This window comes from Coregonus clupeaformis, chromosome 24 (assembly GCF_020615455.1).
Source record: "Coregonus clupeaformis isolate EN_2021a chromosome 24, ASM2061545v1, whole genome shotgun sequence".
Lineage (NCBI taxonomy): Eukaryota > Metazoa > Chordata > Actinopteri > Salmoniformes > Salmonidae > Coregonus > Coregonus clupeaformis.
The window spans coordinates 45,370,031-45,386,507 of record NC_059215.1 but is presented as its reverse complement, the minus strand read 5'-3'; the positions used below and the strand labels follow the sequence as shown (position 1 = coordinate 45,386,507).

General features: G+C 43.6%; 1 protein-coding gene across 1 annotated transcript; it reads right to left on the bottom strand.

The window, feature by feature from the left end:
* Positions 1-18: 18 nt before the first annotated feature.
* eif2d (eukaryotic translation initiation factor 2D) lies at positions 19-15,630 on the bottom strand. The gene is made up of 15 exons (XM_041845158.2): positions 15,404-15,630; positions 3,794-3,984; positions 3,616-3,699; positions 3,426-3,516; positions 3,209-3,316; positions 2,451-2,713; positions 2,008-2,125; positions 1,807-1,852; positions 1,501-1,607; positions 1,244-1,402; positions 1,053-1,142; positions 799-894; positions 587-707; positions 323-497; positions 19-205 (listed from the first exon to the last, which is right to left on the bottom strand). Exons 1-15 carry the CDS (start codon positions 15,457-15,459, stop codon positions 132-134), a joined length of 1,779 nt encoding a protein of 592 aa, XP_041701092.2. The 5' UTR covers positions 15,460-15,630; the 3' UTR covers positions 19-131.
* Between the last annotated feature and the right edge of the window lie 847 nt (positions 15,631-16,477).

Genomic DNA, 16,477 nt, shown 5'->3' with positions numbered 1-16,477 from the left:
CATGAATGACAACACCAATTTAGCCAAATCCTGGAGTAGACTTTATTTCATGAACGATAAACAATTAGTTGTTGTTGTTTGGCTTTTTCTGCATAGCTATACATACACGTTGATGAAATATTGAAGTTCTACTATTTCTTCCTCCCAGGCTTCTGAACTTTGTTGTCTAGTCCCTGGATGTACTTGCAGGGAATTTGATACTTATCTGCAAAAAAAAGTGGGGAAAAAGCCTTAGAAATAATGCACATAAACACCTGTTAAATCAAGAGCCGGAATCAAGACAGTCTTGTCATGAGGTTTCCAAGAGGACATATTTCCGAACCTAGTAGCAGTTTGCAGACTTGCTGGACCTGGTTTCCCTGTATTTGGACCAGGACTCGGTCCTTGGAGCCGGGGACGGGGTTCAGGGCTGAGCTGGCCTGGACTCTGCGCTGCAGGGCGACTGACACCGCCATGGGGTCCAGACCATACACCTCCAGGTTCTTTATCATTGTCACCTAAAGAGAAGGGAGGAAGGAAGGATATTTTATTATCAATCACAAAGATTGAGGAGTGCTGCTTTAAAAACATGTTGTCATGGGTGTACCTTCTTGTTGGCGCCCCTGGAGGCCACAGAGATGTCTATGGGCTCAATGTGGCCCTTCTTTATTATGGGTGGCTGGCCAGGGAACACCAGCTGGTGGCAGTGCTGCATTTTGTATAGCGTCCTGTGGACACAAGATGGTGGTGTTAAATCATAATCCAAGGCGTGATGCAGCATGACTTCAGGCCAGTGTTTCACTACCCATAGCTGTTTACCTGCTGAAGAGGTCATCCCACTTGAGTGCCTCCACCTCCTGGTACTCTGACTTCTCCAGTAGGCAGTCACATAGGATCGGGTTAATGATGACATAACTGGTGGAGTTCACACAGACTGTGTTAATATAGGAGAGTTGATAGCTACCACCTTGAACAGATATTTGCGCTGGCAGTGAATCTCCCAAACAACTGGATATTGAAAGTCTTAAATCCTGAATGAAAGTGAAAGCTTTGAATCCATGCAATCTCCTCACTTTTTATTCTTCTCATCCACCAGCTCGTTCCTCTTCACATAATCTGTGATGATTTCTCTCACTTCCGCTGGTTGGAGTACTGTTCCTTTCCTTTGAGAGAGAGCACCGACATGTCAGTACAACTCAAAACATTTACTTAAAAACATAAAAAAAGACTACACAGACGCTTGCAGGCATGTACCCAGACTCACCTCTTCTTGGCATCTTGAAACAGAGGCTCCAGACGAGAGGACACCATGTAGAGAGTAGTGATCTCAGGGGGATGGTAGGGCTTCTCACCCTCCGCTCCTCCCACCTCCACTGGGGCCTCCTCTATCCCAGGATCCTCTGGGGTGCGGAAGGAGCGCAGTCTAGATGCAGCAGAAAAGACAGTATAAAAAAAACACTTCACTATTGCTAATCTCAAGTCCCCCCCATAAATGTCGTAGGTGGAAGATTATATACTCACGCTGGGTTCTTCCAGTCAACCTCTACGATGCTCTCCACCCCTTTACTCAGCTCCTTCACCCTCACCAGGCTGTGCTGCTGCTGCATGCTCTGAAGGAACTTGGATAACTGGGGACAAAACATTAGATTTAGGATTTAAGGGATAATTCAGTGATTATTGATGAATAGTCAAATTGAAAATGTCTGGGTTTTGCCATCCTCTTTCCAAAATTCAAGATTCAAGTTTATTAGAAACATCATAGCATTATGAAATGAGACGTCCTTTACAAGTCAAGTCGAGGACCACTCTTATTCTAAGACGGGTTACCTTTTTATAGCTTGATTTCTTGATGTCAAGTTGCTTTCCACTTGGACTGTAAAACAAAACAAAAAAGTATGAATATTCAGTTCAAAGCTACTTCTCTTAAGCATAATGCTAACTTGAGATAGGCCACATGCACACAACTCAAACTTTTGCATTTATGCACTGATGTCAGTGGGAAACTCAATGTCCCCGAGTAGTGTTCACCAGCAGGAGAACATGTGGATGCGCAGGAAGCTACTGGTCAGCAGGGGGAGCTCTGACTTCTTCACTTTGCTCTTGAGCGCCTGGAGGAAACACTGCAGCAGCAGGGCGTCCATCTGCTCTGTAAGGACAGGACTATGTTTGAATATACACTGTAATTCTCTCTTTTTTTGTTTGTCAATTCATGACTCTTTTATGCAATAAGATACTTGCTTTCAAAGAAATACACATAAAATCAAATATGTTTGCCATCAATCTCTTTGTTTTAAGGATTTTGATTTGTTAAGGACAATGTAATTGTGTTGGGAATAAAATATTAACAGAACACTAGAGCAAAGAATACCAGAACTCTTCTCAATTCCCTTAGACCCAAACACATGGACACATATCATAATAACTGCCAAACTCTCCTCTCACTGGATCTCCATTTGAGCAGTAATAGCTACCTTGTTGGCTCCTCGGGTCCTCTGGGTATTCTTCTCCTTCTTCTTTCCCCTGCTCCCCCTCCTCCCTGTCAGCCAGGCTGAGCTCCTGGATACCAGGACAGGGGGCATCTGTGGCCTTGTCACCATCAGAGTTGGGACACGGTTCCTCTTCAACCCCGTCTGTTGCCTCTTCATCCTCCTCCTCCTCTTCTCCATACATTGCCTCGACACCCTCAGCGTCCACATCAGGAATGGAGGGAGGACCAGACTTGTCTCCAAATGCCCTAAAGAGAGTAACAGATGAAATAAGTGATGAGGAACTTCTCAGGGTGGTGAAAGTGCACAGTGATCTTGATGATCCATTCCAATAGATATCAAGGGTCTTATTCTGGTGACATGATGATCGATGCTTGACTGCCGTTCCACAAATAAAAATATTCTCGCTCTTATCCATAATAATATCATCATGTAGACTAGACTAATCGCACTGTTTCTGCAAGCTGTTGGCTATTCGGTACATGAAAACTTAAGCGAAAAAGTACATTTTGTTTGCAAAAACGTCATCACGCACTATTTTTAATCCGCAACAAGTCTGTTGGATGGAAACACACCAAATGCGCATATTTTCTTGATGTGGATTTTAGAATATACGCATGAAAATCTGTCCGTAATTGGATGGAAACCTAGCTATTGACAAACAAATGTTGTGTCAGGGTTATAATCATTGACAGTCTGACCACGCTTCAGTGTGTGTGTGTTGAGGTTGACCAGGCACTCACCACAGGCTGTCCAGGTAGGTGTGGAGGACTGACACCCCTCTGCCCTTCATGCCCAAGCTCCGCATCTCAGCACTGGACATGGTGGCAGTGCCCACTGCCACGGGAGCCCTGGAAACAAACAACCAGGACGTTCTGAACAAGAATATGAAGCCTGCCATTGTCAATGTGTTCATTATAGACAGCGGTAACAGCCAATCAGTGATTAGCTTAGGCCTACCTGTTGCTAACAACTTTAACAGCGCAGCAGTCCCCCTTCTTCACCTCTGGGAGACCACTTAGAGGCACCACCACTCCAGGCAGCATGAGATCTGTGGAGGAGCAGGGAGGATAAAGTTTCAGAATACATGTTAATGACTGATACATTGATTAATATTAGTCCAGGTTTTACATAAGACAAATAACCTTACCTGCCCCTCCAGCCAGCTTCTGTAGCACTGGAGGCCATGTTGTGAATGCTGGCAAGACATGGGGATAATGCCAAAGCGTATACACTGAAAACCAACAAGACATACAGTACAGTCAAGATTTCCCTTTTTTTCTGAATTATATGGTCAGTGCATCTCTGCCACTTGACTGTAACCCTACCTGTGGGATAGAGGCGTTTCTCCAGCTCAAAGAACACTGGGTTCTTATGAAGTACGTAGAGGGTCACTGCATCTCCCTTGTGGGCATAAATCTTCACTACATTCAGCTCCTCCTTGTTTGGGACCAACTCAGACAGTTCCTCCACAGACAGAGAGGGAAAGGCTGTGGATACGTCAGCTTTCAGCTTCCTCCTAAGGTGGGTAGAGAGGTGTTATGAAATATATATCTGAAATAGTTTTCAGGAAATGTTGTGATGCTTTCATTTCCACAAGCCTAGAATAACTGAATTTCAACCACCAACTGCATCTTAGTGGTGAGAGTAGGAAATGGAACAGGACAAATAGCCAAAACCTAGAACAGATGTATGCAATAATCTTTAGTAGCCAGATGACGATATTTAGTCGTTTCATCGCCATCTGCCGGCCTTCGGGCTACCGGCACAGTAAATTGAAATGTAATTTCTGTCTTCCCACAAACAGTTTTTGTGCAACCCAATACAATAGGGAGCAATGCTGCAGTGTAAATACTCCAGCGTTGTTAATAATAGCAGCTAGGTACCCATCTAAGCTAATTGTAGATGCTAACTACCTTTAGCGTCTATTGATGAAGGGGGATCAATAGGCGCTTGCTCTAAATGTGAATACGCATCCCTTGCTGTACGGTTTTGGAAACCTAAGGAACACATTTTCAATAAATCAGTGAGAAATAAAAAAAATTAAATATGTAAAAATACTAAAACAAATAAAGTACTACACACCTTTATAGGGTTAGGGTTACCACACGGCCGTATTTCCCTATTACAGCACTTGTTTACGGAAAACAGACGGAAGAGAGGCGTACCAGTGCTAATTACATATCTGCATCTCCGAACACCTGTGTGTAAACAGAAGATGGACGCCACAAACGTGTTGTCACTGAAAAATACTGTCGGCTGCAGTTGTGTTAAAACCGGATAAAACAGTGTACAGTAAGTGTATATTTTGATGGGATATGAAAGTAGAGGGCTTTATGTTTCTAGAACCGTACCGCAATTGAGAATCTATTTGATTCCCGTTAAGATGGAGTATTTGGCTGTCGGAGCCAATTCACCTCTAAACAGAACATGTAAGGTCCTTGGACTGTGCATTCGGAAAGTTTCAGACCCCTTGACTTTTTGCCACATTTTGTTACAGCCTTATTCTAAAATGGATTAAATTTTTGTTTTTTTCTCCCCTCAATATACACACCACATCCCATAATGACAAAGCAAAAACAGGTTTTTAGAAATGTTTCCAAATGTATTAAAATTAAAAAACGAAATATCACATTTACATAAGTATTCAGACCCTTTACTCAGTACTTTGTTGAAGCACCTTCAGCAGCGATTACAGCCTTGAGTCTTCTTGGGTATGACGCTACACGCTTGGCACACCTGTACTTCGGGAGTTTCTCCAATTCTTCTCTGCAGATCCTCTCAAGCTCTGTCAGGTTGGATGGGGAGCGTCGCTGCACAGCTATTTTCAGGTCTCTCCAGAGATGTTAGATCGGGTTTAAGTCCAGGCTCTGGCTGGGCCACTCAAGGACGTTCAGAGACTTGTCCCGAAGCCACTACTGCGTTGTCTTGGCTATGTGCTTAGGGTCGTTGTCCTGTTGGAAGGTGAACCTTTGCCCCAGTCTGAGGTCTTGAGCGCTCTGGAGCAGGTTTTCATCAAGGATCTCTCTGTACTTTGCTCCGATCATCTTTCCCTCGATCCTGACTAGTCTCTCAGTCGCTGCCGCTGAAAAACATCCCCACAGCATGATGCTGCCACCACCATGCTTCACCGTAGGGATGGTGCCAGGTTTCCTCCAGACGTGACGCTTGGCATTCAGGCCAAAGAGTTCTCCCATCTCCACAGAGGCACTCTAGAGCTCTGTCAGAGTCACCATCGGGTTCTTGGTCACCTCCCTGACCAAGGCCCTTCTCCCCCGATTGCTCAGTATGGCCGGGCGGCCAGCTCTAGGAATAGTCTTGGTGGTTCCAAACTTCTTCCATTTAAGAATGGAGGCACTGTGTTCTTAGGGACATTCAATGCTGCAGAAATGTTTTGGTACCCTTCCCCAGATCTGTGCCTCGACACAATCCTGTCGTCTCGGGGCTCTACGGACAATTCCTTTTGACCTCATGGCTTGGTTTTTGCTCTGACATGCACGGTCAACTGTGGGTCCTTATATAGACAGGTGTGCCTTTCAAAATCATGTCCAATCAATTGAATTTACCACAGGTGGACTCCAGTCAAGCTGTAGAAACATCAAGGATGATCAATGAAACAGGATGCACCTGAGCTCAATTTCGAGTCTCATAGCAAAGGGTCTGAATACTTATGTAAATAAGGTATTTTTTATATTAATTTTTTATACATTCGCAAAAATTTCTAAAAACCTGTTTTCGCTTTGTCAATATGGGGTATTGTGTGTAAATGGATGAAGAAAAAAAAAACAATTTAATCCATTTTAGAATAAGGCTATAACGTAACAATGTGGAAAGCACGAACCACCACATTTAACCATGGCAAGGTGACTGGGAACATGGATGTGTACAAACAGACCAGCTACGATCTCCGTAAGCCAATCAAAGAGACAAAACGACAGTACAGGGACAAAGTGGAGTCTCAATTCAACGGCTCAGACACGAGACGCATGTGGCAGGGACTCCAGACAATCACGGATTCTAAAAGGGAAAACCAGCCACGTCGCAGACACCAACACCTCGCTCCAAGACGAGCTAAACACCTTTTTTGCCCTCTTTGAGGAAAACATTGAGCCGCCGACACGGGCCCCTGACGCTCATGAGGACTATGTGCTTTCCTTCTCCGTGGCTTACATGAGTAAGCAATTTAAGCGTGTTAACCTTTGCAAGGCTGCCGGCCCAGACAGCATCCCAATCCGCATCCTCAGAGCATGTGCAGACCTGCTGGCTGGAGTGTTTGAATGTCTTTAATCTTACCATATCCCAGTCTGTTGTCCTCACTTGCTTCAAGATGTCCACCATTGATCTAAATGACTGACTATCACCCCATAGCACTCACTTCTGTCATCATGAAGTGCTTTGAGACGCTAGTGAAGGACTATATCACCTCCACCTTACCCGACACCCACTACAATTCGCTTATCGCCCCAACAGATGCATGGACGACGCATTCACCATCACACTGCCCTATCCCACCTGGACAAGAGAAACACATATGTAAGAATGCTGTTCATCGACTAAAGCTCAGCTTTCAACACTATAGTGCCCTCCTAGCGCATCACTAAGCTTAGGGCCCTGGGTCTGAACCCCAACCTGTGCAACTGGGTCCTGGACTTCCTGATGAGCCAACCCCAGGTGGTGAAGGTAGGCAACAACACCTCCGCCATGCTGATCCTCAACATGGGGGCCCACAGGGGTGCGTGCTCACCTACCAACCAGTAAGAATTCCGGCTCTCACAGACCTGTTAGTTTTTCTTTAAGAAGCCCTCCTGTTCTCCACTCATTACCTGTGTTAACTGCACCTGTTTGAACTCGTTACCTGTATAAAAGACACCTGTCCACACACTCAATCAAACAGACTCCAACCTCTCCACAATGGCCAATACCAGAGAGCTGTGTAAGGACATCAGGGATAAAATTGTAGACCTGCACAAGGCTGGGATGGGCTAAAGGACAATAGGCAAGCAGCTTGGTGAGAAGGCAACAACTGTTGGCGCAATTATTAGAAAATGGAAGAAGTTCAAGATGACGGTCAATCACCCTCGGTCTGGAACTCCATGCAAGATCTCACCTCGTGGGGCATCAATGATCATGAGGAAGGTGAGGGATCAGCCCAGAACTACACGGCAGGACCTGGTCAATGACCTGAAGAGAGCTGGGACCACAGTCTCAAAGAAAATCATTAGTAACACACTACGCCGTCATGGATTAAAATCCTGCAGCGCACGCAAGGTCCCCCTGCTCAAGCCAGCGCATGTCCAGGCCCGTCTGAAGTTTGCCAGTGACCATCTGGATGATCCAGAGGAGGAATGGGAGAAGGTCATGTGGTCTGATGAGACAAAAATAGAGCTTTTTGGTCTAAACTCCACTCGCAGTGTTTGGAGGAAGAAGAAGGATGAGTACAACCCCAAGAACGCCATCCCAACCGTGAAGAATGGAGGTGGAAACATCATTCTTTGGGGATGCTTTTCTGCAAAGGGGACAGGACGACTGCACCGTATTGAGGGGAGGATGGATGGGGCCATGTATCGCGAGATCTTGGCCAACAACCTCCTTCCCTCAGTAAGAGCATTGAAGATGGGTCGTGGCTGGGTCTTCCAGCATGACAACGACCCAAAACACACAGCCAGGGCAACTAAGGAGTGGCTCCGTAAGAAGCATCTCAAGGTCCTGGAGTTGCCTAGCCAGTCTCCAGACCTGAACCCAATAGAAAATCTTTGGAGGGAGCTGAATGTCCGTATTGCCCAGCGACAGCCCCGAAACCTGAAGGATCTGGAGAAGGTCTGTATGGAGGAGTGGGCCAAAATCCCTGCTGCAGTGTGTGCAAACCTGGTCAAGAACTACAGGAAACGTATGATCTCTGTAATTGCAAACAAAGGTTTCTGTACCAAATATTAAGTTCTGCTTTTCTGATGTATCAAATACTTATGTCATGCAATAAAATGCAAATTAATTACTTAAAAATCATACAATGTGATTTTCTGGATTTTTGTTTTAGATTCCGTCTCTCACAGTTGAAGTGTACCTATGCTAAAAATTACAGACCTCTACATGCTTTGTAAGTAGGAAAACCTGCAAAATCGGCAGTGTATCAAAGACTTGTTCTCCCCACTGTATAAATGCCGAACTTGATCAGATGTCTTTGGAGGTATTGGCAGATTTTTTTTAAATCAGTGCCATTTGCTGTATCTGACGGTTTCTGAAACAAAAACCTATTGCAAATTGTTGTGGACCTGTAACCAGATCGTTTGAATTCAATAATGTTTTGAACTTACTTTGTCCCGAACATAAATATGCTGCACTGCCAGCGAATTCAGAAACATTGTCTACTCTGAAAAAAATGAAAAACTACAGTAGGCCTAGTTACAGTGGTAGCCTACACACTTCAATGCAAAACTCTGTTCACCTGTTAAATTCTACTGTATGCTATAAACCACGCTCCCTTACGGATGCATAGAGCAATATTATGGAAATGTATTCCACACGGTCTAATTTACATATTAAGTGCCTAATTTGCACTTATCATCTCTGTTGTACGTGGACCATGAAAAAGTCATAACAATATGACCACCCTATCTTGCAGTTATTGGACAAAAAGTGTTGAATTTAAGAATTCAGACAGATGATTTGGTGCCTTATGACTAGGGATTAAGATTGACCTGTCCGCTAAACATTTTTGACCTTTTCCCGATAACTTGAAAATAAGATCTCAGAAATGGTAAGTCTTATCCTCATGAAAACGAGGATCTGTGTTCCTGAGAAGCTTCTCCAACATGGAATACAAAGGATAACACCTGAACAACAGATTCATTTTCTCCCCTACTATAAGGTGTAGGCCTTACGTTAGGCTCCTTTAGTCCAGTATTGTTACTATGCTGTCCTACAATCTAACTAGCAAAGAGGCAGGATGCGCATAGTTTCTGCTAACTTTCCCCTTTTATCTCTGGGATGCCTATAACGTTACTAGCTGTAGGGATGTCAAACGTTCAGCCTGTTGCACAGACCCTATGGACGTTCTAGTCTAGAGCGTATGGTTAAATTGTGCATAGGAGCATTTGTAATCTCTCTCTCCATGGTTAAAGTAGGGAGGAATACAGTGCCTCGCAAAAGTATTCAAACCCTTTGGATTTCTTCATATTTTATTGGGTTACAAAGTTGGATTAAAAATGGTTGTCATTTTTTTGTAAACAATCTACACAAAATAAAGTGGAAGATTTAAAAAAATTAAAAGATACATTCAAATTTCATAACTAAAATACAGTCGTTGCATAAGTATTCAGCCCCTTTGTTCAGACAAGCCTTAATTAGTTAAGGAGTCAAATTTGGCTTAACAAACCACATAATAAGTTACATGGACTCACTGTGTGAAATAATACGGGTTGACATGATTTTTGAATGCCTAACCCTTCCTGTGTCCCACATACATACATACATACATACATACAACCTCTGTAAGGTCCCTCAGTCAAGTATAGAATTTCAATCACAGATTCAACTACAAAGACCAGGGAGCTTTCCGAAAGCCTCATAAAGGGGAGTGATTGGTAGATGGGAAACAATAACAAATCCGACATTGAATATTTCTTTAAGCATGGTCTAGTTAATAATTACAGAATTCAACCACCCAGACACATCAAAGATACAGTCGTCCTTCTGAACTGAGCTGCAGAACAGGAATGAAACTGCTCAGGGATGTCACCATGAGGCCATTGGTGATTTTAAAACAGCTACAGAGTTCAATGGCTTTGATGGGAGGAAACTGAGGATAGATCAACAACATTGTAGTGACTCCACAATAATGACCAAAATGACTGAGTGAAAAGAACACAAATATACTGAATAAAAATATTTCAAAACATGCATCTTGTATGCAACAAGGCACTAAAGTAATACTGCAAAAAAAAGTTGCCGCCTAAATGCAAAGCCTTATGCTTGGGGCAAATCCAACAAAACACAACACATCACTGAGTAACTGCCTCCTCCTGTTTAAGCATGGTGGTGGCTGCATCGTGGCATGGGTATGCTTGACAACAGCAAATACTGGGGACTTCTTCAGGAAAAAAAAGAAACGGGACGGATGCTAAGCAGAGGCAAAATCCTGGAGGAAAACCTACTTCAGTCTGCTGTACACCAGAGACTGGGAGAGGAATTCACCTTTCAGCAGGACAATAACCTACAACACAAGGCCAAATATACACTGGAGTTGCTTACCAAGAAGACAGTGAATGTTCCTGAGTAGCCAAGTTAACATTTTGACTTCAATCTGCTTGAAAATTTATGGCAAGACTTAAATTGCTGTCTAGCCATGATGCCCAACATCTTGACAGAGTTTGAAGAATTTAGAAAATAATAAACGGGCAAATATTGCACAATCCAGGTGTGCAAAGCTCTTATAGACTTACCCAAGAAGACTCACCACTGTAAGGTGTTTCTAACATGTATTGACTCAAGAAGTTGAATAATTATGCAACTACTATATTTAGTTATTCACATTTTTCTTCCACTTTGACATAAGTATTTTGTGTACATTGTTAAAAGAAATGACAATTAAATGAATTTTTATCCCACTTTGTAACACAATAAAATGAAGAAATCCAAGGGGTCTGAATACTTTTACAAGGCACTGTATATGTCATTGTTGTAAAAATGTGTTTGTGTGCTACATTGACTATGATCATATATTAATATATTGACTTACATTTAATTATGTTATATTACATTATATTTCCCCTATGGAAAGTGTCAGGCCTACTACATTACACAAGCTCACATTTTCACCACATAACATTGAGTGGAATTAGGCTACACATCCTTTTTGCTTCAGATTAGCAATGTTAATAAAACACATTAAATCAATTGTTTTAAACATATTCATATATTTGGTTTGGTACCGTTGATTTTGTTATACGCGCCTGTCTGTCGAATGACTTATTTTTTCTCAAAAACAAACATGCTTCTTGACACACTGCTCGCTTAACCCGGAAGCCAGCCGCACCAATATGACGGAGGAAACACCATACAACTGGCGACCGTGTCAGCGTGCATGCGCCCAGCCCGCCACAGGAGTTGCTAGAGCGCGATGGGACAAGGACATCCCAGCAGGCCGGCCAAACCCTCCCCTAACCCGGACGATGCTGGGCCAATTGTGCGCCGCCTCATGGGTCTCCCGGTCGCGGCCGGCTGCGACACAGCCCGGGATCAAACCTGTGTCTGTAGTGACGTCTCAAGCACTGCGATTCAGTGCCTTAGACCGCTGCATGGCACAGATAATTCTGAACGCTCTCTGTATAAAAATTGATGGCCGAACACCAATACACCAATTTGAGAGTCAAACTATCAGTTAAATCAGGGTTTCCCGAACTCTGTCCTTGTTTCTGCCCCGTTTCGGCAGCCTCCCGGAATCTCCATCCAACAAGTCTGGGTAGCGCTCGATGGTGCTGCTGTGGAACCTTTTGAGGATCTGAGGACCCATGCCAAATCTTTTCAGTCTCCTTAGGGGGAATAGGTTTTGTGTGCTTAGACCATGTTAGTTTGTTGGTGATGTGGACATCAAGGAACTTGAAGCTCTCAACCTGCTCCACTACAGCCCCGTCGATGAGAATGGGGGCATGCTCGGTCCTCTTCTTTTTCCTGCAGTCCACAATCATCTCCTACTGCACTCTGACTGCAATATTTTTTTGTAAGGGTGTATTCAACAAATTCTCTTCTAAACAGTAATGTAAAAATTATCAGATTCTGTGTGGCCGTTGAACAGTTTAAGTTTAAACAGCGCATACACCCCAAACGTTTACCCCGTTCTATTGATTTCAACGTGATATCAATGGAAGCGACTAATAAAGAAATGTGCGTTACACTTACCACGATGGCAAACCACTTGAATCAAAATGCAACACTTCAAAATCTCGCTAGGTGTCTTCTACAAGTTGTCCTCTAACCAGTGATGTACACATTATTCCCAGATTCCGTGTGGTTTTTGAGCTGTTAGTTTTAAACAGGATGTGCAACCTCATCTTGCGCTATTGAATTTAATGTGATAATCGATGAATGATTGAGGTGTTGAGTTTCTTTCTGTTTTGGTGACTCACATACCAAAATGCAACATTATATAACATAGCTGTCGGTCTCCTGCAGGTTGTTCTCTAATCAGTGATGTAAAAATACCTCCAATTTCAATGTGGTTTTTAAGCGGTGGTAGTTTCAACAGTTCATGCAACCTGATTTCCCCACTAATACATACAGTGCATTTGGAAAGTAGTCAGACCCTTTGACTTTATTCCACATTTTGTTACGTTACAGCGTTATTCTAAAATTGATTAAATTGTTTCTCAATCTACACACAACACCCCATAATGACAAAGCAAAATCAGGTTTTTAGAAATGTTTGCAAATGTATTTAAAATAAAAAAACTGAAATATCATCTTTACCTAAGTATTCAGCCCCTTCACTCAGTACTTTGTAAAAGCACCTTTGGCAGTAATTATAGCCTCGAGTCTTCTTGGGTATGACGCTACAAGCTTGGCACACCTGTATTTGGGGAGTTTCTCCCATTCTTCTCTGAAGATCCTCTCAAGCCCTGTCAGGTTGGATGGGGAGCGTCGCTGCACAGTTGTTTTCAGGTCTCTCCAGAGATGTTCGATCAGGTTCATGTCCGGGCTCTGGCTGGGCCACACAAGGACATTCAGAGGCTTATCCCGAAGCCACTACCGCATTGTCTTGGCTGTGTGCTTAGGGTCGTTGTCCTGTTGGAAGGTGAACCTTCGCCCCAGTCTGAGGTCCTGAGCGCTCTGGAGTAGGTTTTCATCAAGGATCTTTCTGTACTATGCTCCATTCATCTTTCCCTCATGCCTGACTAGTCTCCCAGTCCCTGCCGCTGAAAAACATCCCCACAGCATGATGCTGCCACCACCATGCTTCACCGTAGGGATGGTGCCAAGTTTCCTCCAGACGTGACGCTTGGCATTCAGGCCAAAGAGTTCAATCTTGGTTTCATCAGACCAGAGAATCTTGTTTCTCATGGTCTGAGAGTTCTTTAGGTGCCTTTTGGCAAACTCCACACGAGCTGTCATCTGCCTTTTACTGAGGAGTAGCTTCCGTCTGGCCACTCTACTATAAAGGCCTTCTGGAAGGTTCTCCCATCTTCTAGAGGAACTCTGGAGCTCTGTCTGAGTGACCATCGGGTTCTTGGTCACCTCCCTGACCAAGGCCCTTCTCCCCCGATTTGGCCTGGCGGCCAGCTCTAGGAAGAGTCTTGGTGGTTCCAAACTTCTTCCATTTAAAAATGGAGGCCACTGTGTTCTTGGGGACCTTCAATGCTGCAGAAATGTTTTGGTACCCTTCCCCAGATCTGTGCCTCGACACAATCCTGTCTCGGAGTTCTACGGCTAATTCCTTCGACCTCATGGCCTGTTTTTTTGCTGACATGCACTTTCAACTGTGGGACCGTGTATAGACAGGAGTGTGCCTTTCCAAGTCATGTCCAATCAATTGAATTTACCACAGGTGGACTCCAAATCAAGTTGTAGAAACATCTCAAGGATGATCAATGGAAACAGGATGCACCTGAGCTCAATTTCGAGTCTCATAGCAAAAGGTCTGAATACTTATGTAAATAAGGTATCTGTTTTTTATTCTTCATTAATTTGCACAAATTTGTAAAAACCAGTTTTCGCTGTTATAATGGGGTATTGTGAAGATTGATGAGGAATAAGGCTATAATGTAACAAAATGTAAATAACAAAAAGTAAAATAAAGGGGTCTGAATACTTTCCAAATGCACTGTATTTAATTACCCTAAACCAGTCCTCCACACGGGGACGGCGGATTTTGAGTCAACCCGCGCATCACTATAAGGTAGTATTCTGGTATTCCAGTTTGCTGATGTCAGAAGAATTCATCATGAATCAGAAATTCCTGTTAATTAATTCAGGCAAAAACAGGAAGGAATATTTTCCCTCCTCACAGACAGGCTAGCTATTGGCAGATATATGGGAAAAAATCTTCCCTCCGTATACCGGCAAGCATTTCCAGATAGGGAAGAATCTGCTCTACTCACACAACAGCCCCTGAAAGGACACCGTTGGGAAGGGCAATGTTGGACTTATTTCCAGCACAACAGAATTTCAGACAAACACACACAGGGCCAGATAATCATACAGTACTACGCTCAAGAGCCCAGTCAGCCCAGCTTGTTGATAGAGGAGTTGGCTATAGAGCATACAGATCTGAGGCCAGGCTAGTAGGCAAACCCCTATCCAGAGTGGGAAAGGCCATCTAAGATGGTGGTTCGTCATTCCAGGGAGGTCTAGCCTGTGAGAATAGTATCGAGGTGTACACGGAATCGGTGACTGCGTTCATCATGAAGTGCATAGAGGGTGTGGTTCCCACTGTGACGTTTGGAATTTATTCAAACCAAAACCCGTGGATAGATGGCAGCATTCGTGCAAAACTGAAAGCTCGAACCATTACTTTCCGAAAGCACTGCATGTGATTTATTGCCACTTGTCAAAACAGTGTTTTTGGTGCGTGTGCAGTTAGTAAGGTGCTCGTTTAAATAAATACAAGTAATACGGTTACTATTGATGCACGTGTGTAGATAGTACATTATGTTTTCAATATATCACGAACTGTTTCTGCATATTGGTTATTGATTTGGACACGTTAAAACTGTGACATTTGGGATATTTATCTAAATGTTGTCAACAGGAAGCAGCATCACCATTTTCAACTTCAGTTTTAGGAATATAACTGTCAACATTAATTTCTAATGGTATTGTACTTAACGAGGTAGAAACTGCTGAATGAGTCCAAAAACGTGCTGTGATACACATAAATCACCAGAACGGCAGAACGGGTTTGTCCTGCCTAGCTATAGCTGGCAAATGGAGCAAGGGACTCTCCTCACCTGTCGGATCCTTTGATCACTGTGTTGGACTTGACACGGAACGATTTCGCAAACATCTTGAAAGGGATACCGTCGTTAATTCAAGCTCTTACTCCTGACATGTATTCAAGTATATTTACTAAGTTTAAACCCACATTTCGCAAGTTATTTCGTAAAAAAATACAGCACTTGAAATGGACAGCAGCGTGTCCATTTTGGTGCATCACAAACTACGTCCGATAAGACACTGCCATTGCTGCTCATTGGTTCCTAGGATATACCCTAACATAGCTACATTCTTCTTCGATGGGGTTTAACGGCGGTTGGCATCCAATGCATTAGCGCCACCAACTGGACGGGGTATTGAATAAGAAACTAAAAAAACATTGAGGGAAAGTGGGATAACGACATCATACAAAATTAAACACTTAAACTAACAAAACCCACCCCACTTCTTCAATCACAGTCCACTCCTAAATACATCCCTACACAGGCTCAGGGGCCTGTGATGGCGAAACATTCGTCGACAGAATTTCTTGCACGGCCTCGGCTGTGACATTTTTTGGTACCCTTCCCCAGATCTGTGCCTCAACACAATCCTGTCTCGGAGCTCTGCAGACAATTCCTTCGACCTTATGGCTTGGTATTTGCTCTGACATGCACTTCTTCTTCTTCTGTTTAATGGAGGACTACAACCCAAAAAGGTGTATAGCCGCCACCAACTGGACGGGTAAAAAAACTAAAAAATAATGGAAAAATCAAATCCATACGTGATAGGGAAACTAACTTAATCCACCCAAATAAAAATAGTACATTGACAAAAAACTCCCACTTCTTCCTTCTTTCAAATCTCCATATCTCCCTTATCAGGTTCTAGGGCCTGAGACGGTGGTACGACTTGTGACAATATTCAATGTAATTCCTCCGCCGAGAAATCTTTCAGCCCCAGGAACTGCTCCGCCGCATCCACAATTATGTATATCTTCCTGGACCTTCTCTCCACCTTGGCAGGGCCAAAAATAAAATATCAGGGTCCTGCTGGTGAAAGGCAACCCCTGCAGCCTGCAGTGAAGGCCTATCCACCACCATGGACTC

Bases quoted from the DNA above. Each gene is read 5' to 3' on its own strand.
- eif2d (XM_041845158.2), bottom strand. From the start codon at position 15,459: ATGTTTGCGAAATCGTTCCGTGTCAAGTCCAACACAGTGATCAAAGGA. The intron at 2,714-3,208 runs GTGAGTGCCTGG...TACTCTCTTTAG, and splicing joins ACCTACCTGGACAGCCTGTG to GGCATTTGGAGACAAGTCTG. The intron at 708-798 runs GTAAACAGCTAT...TTGTGTCCACAG, and splicing joins TGGGATGACCTCTTCAGCAG to GACGCTATACAAAATGCAGC.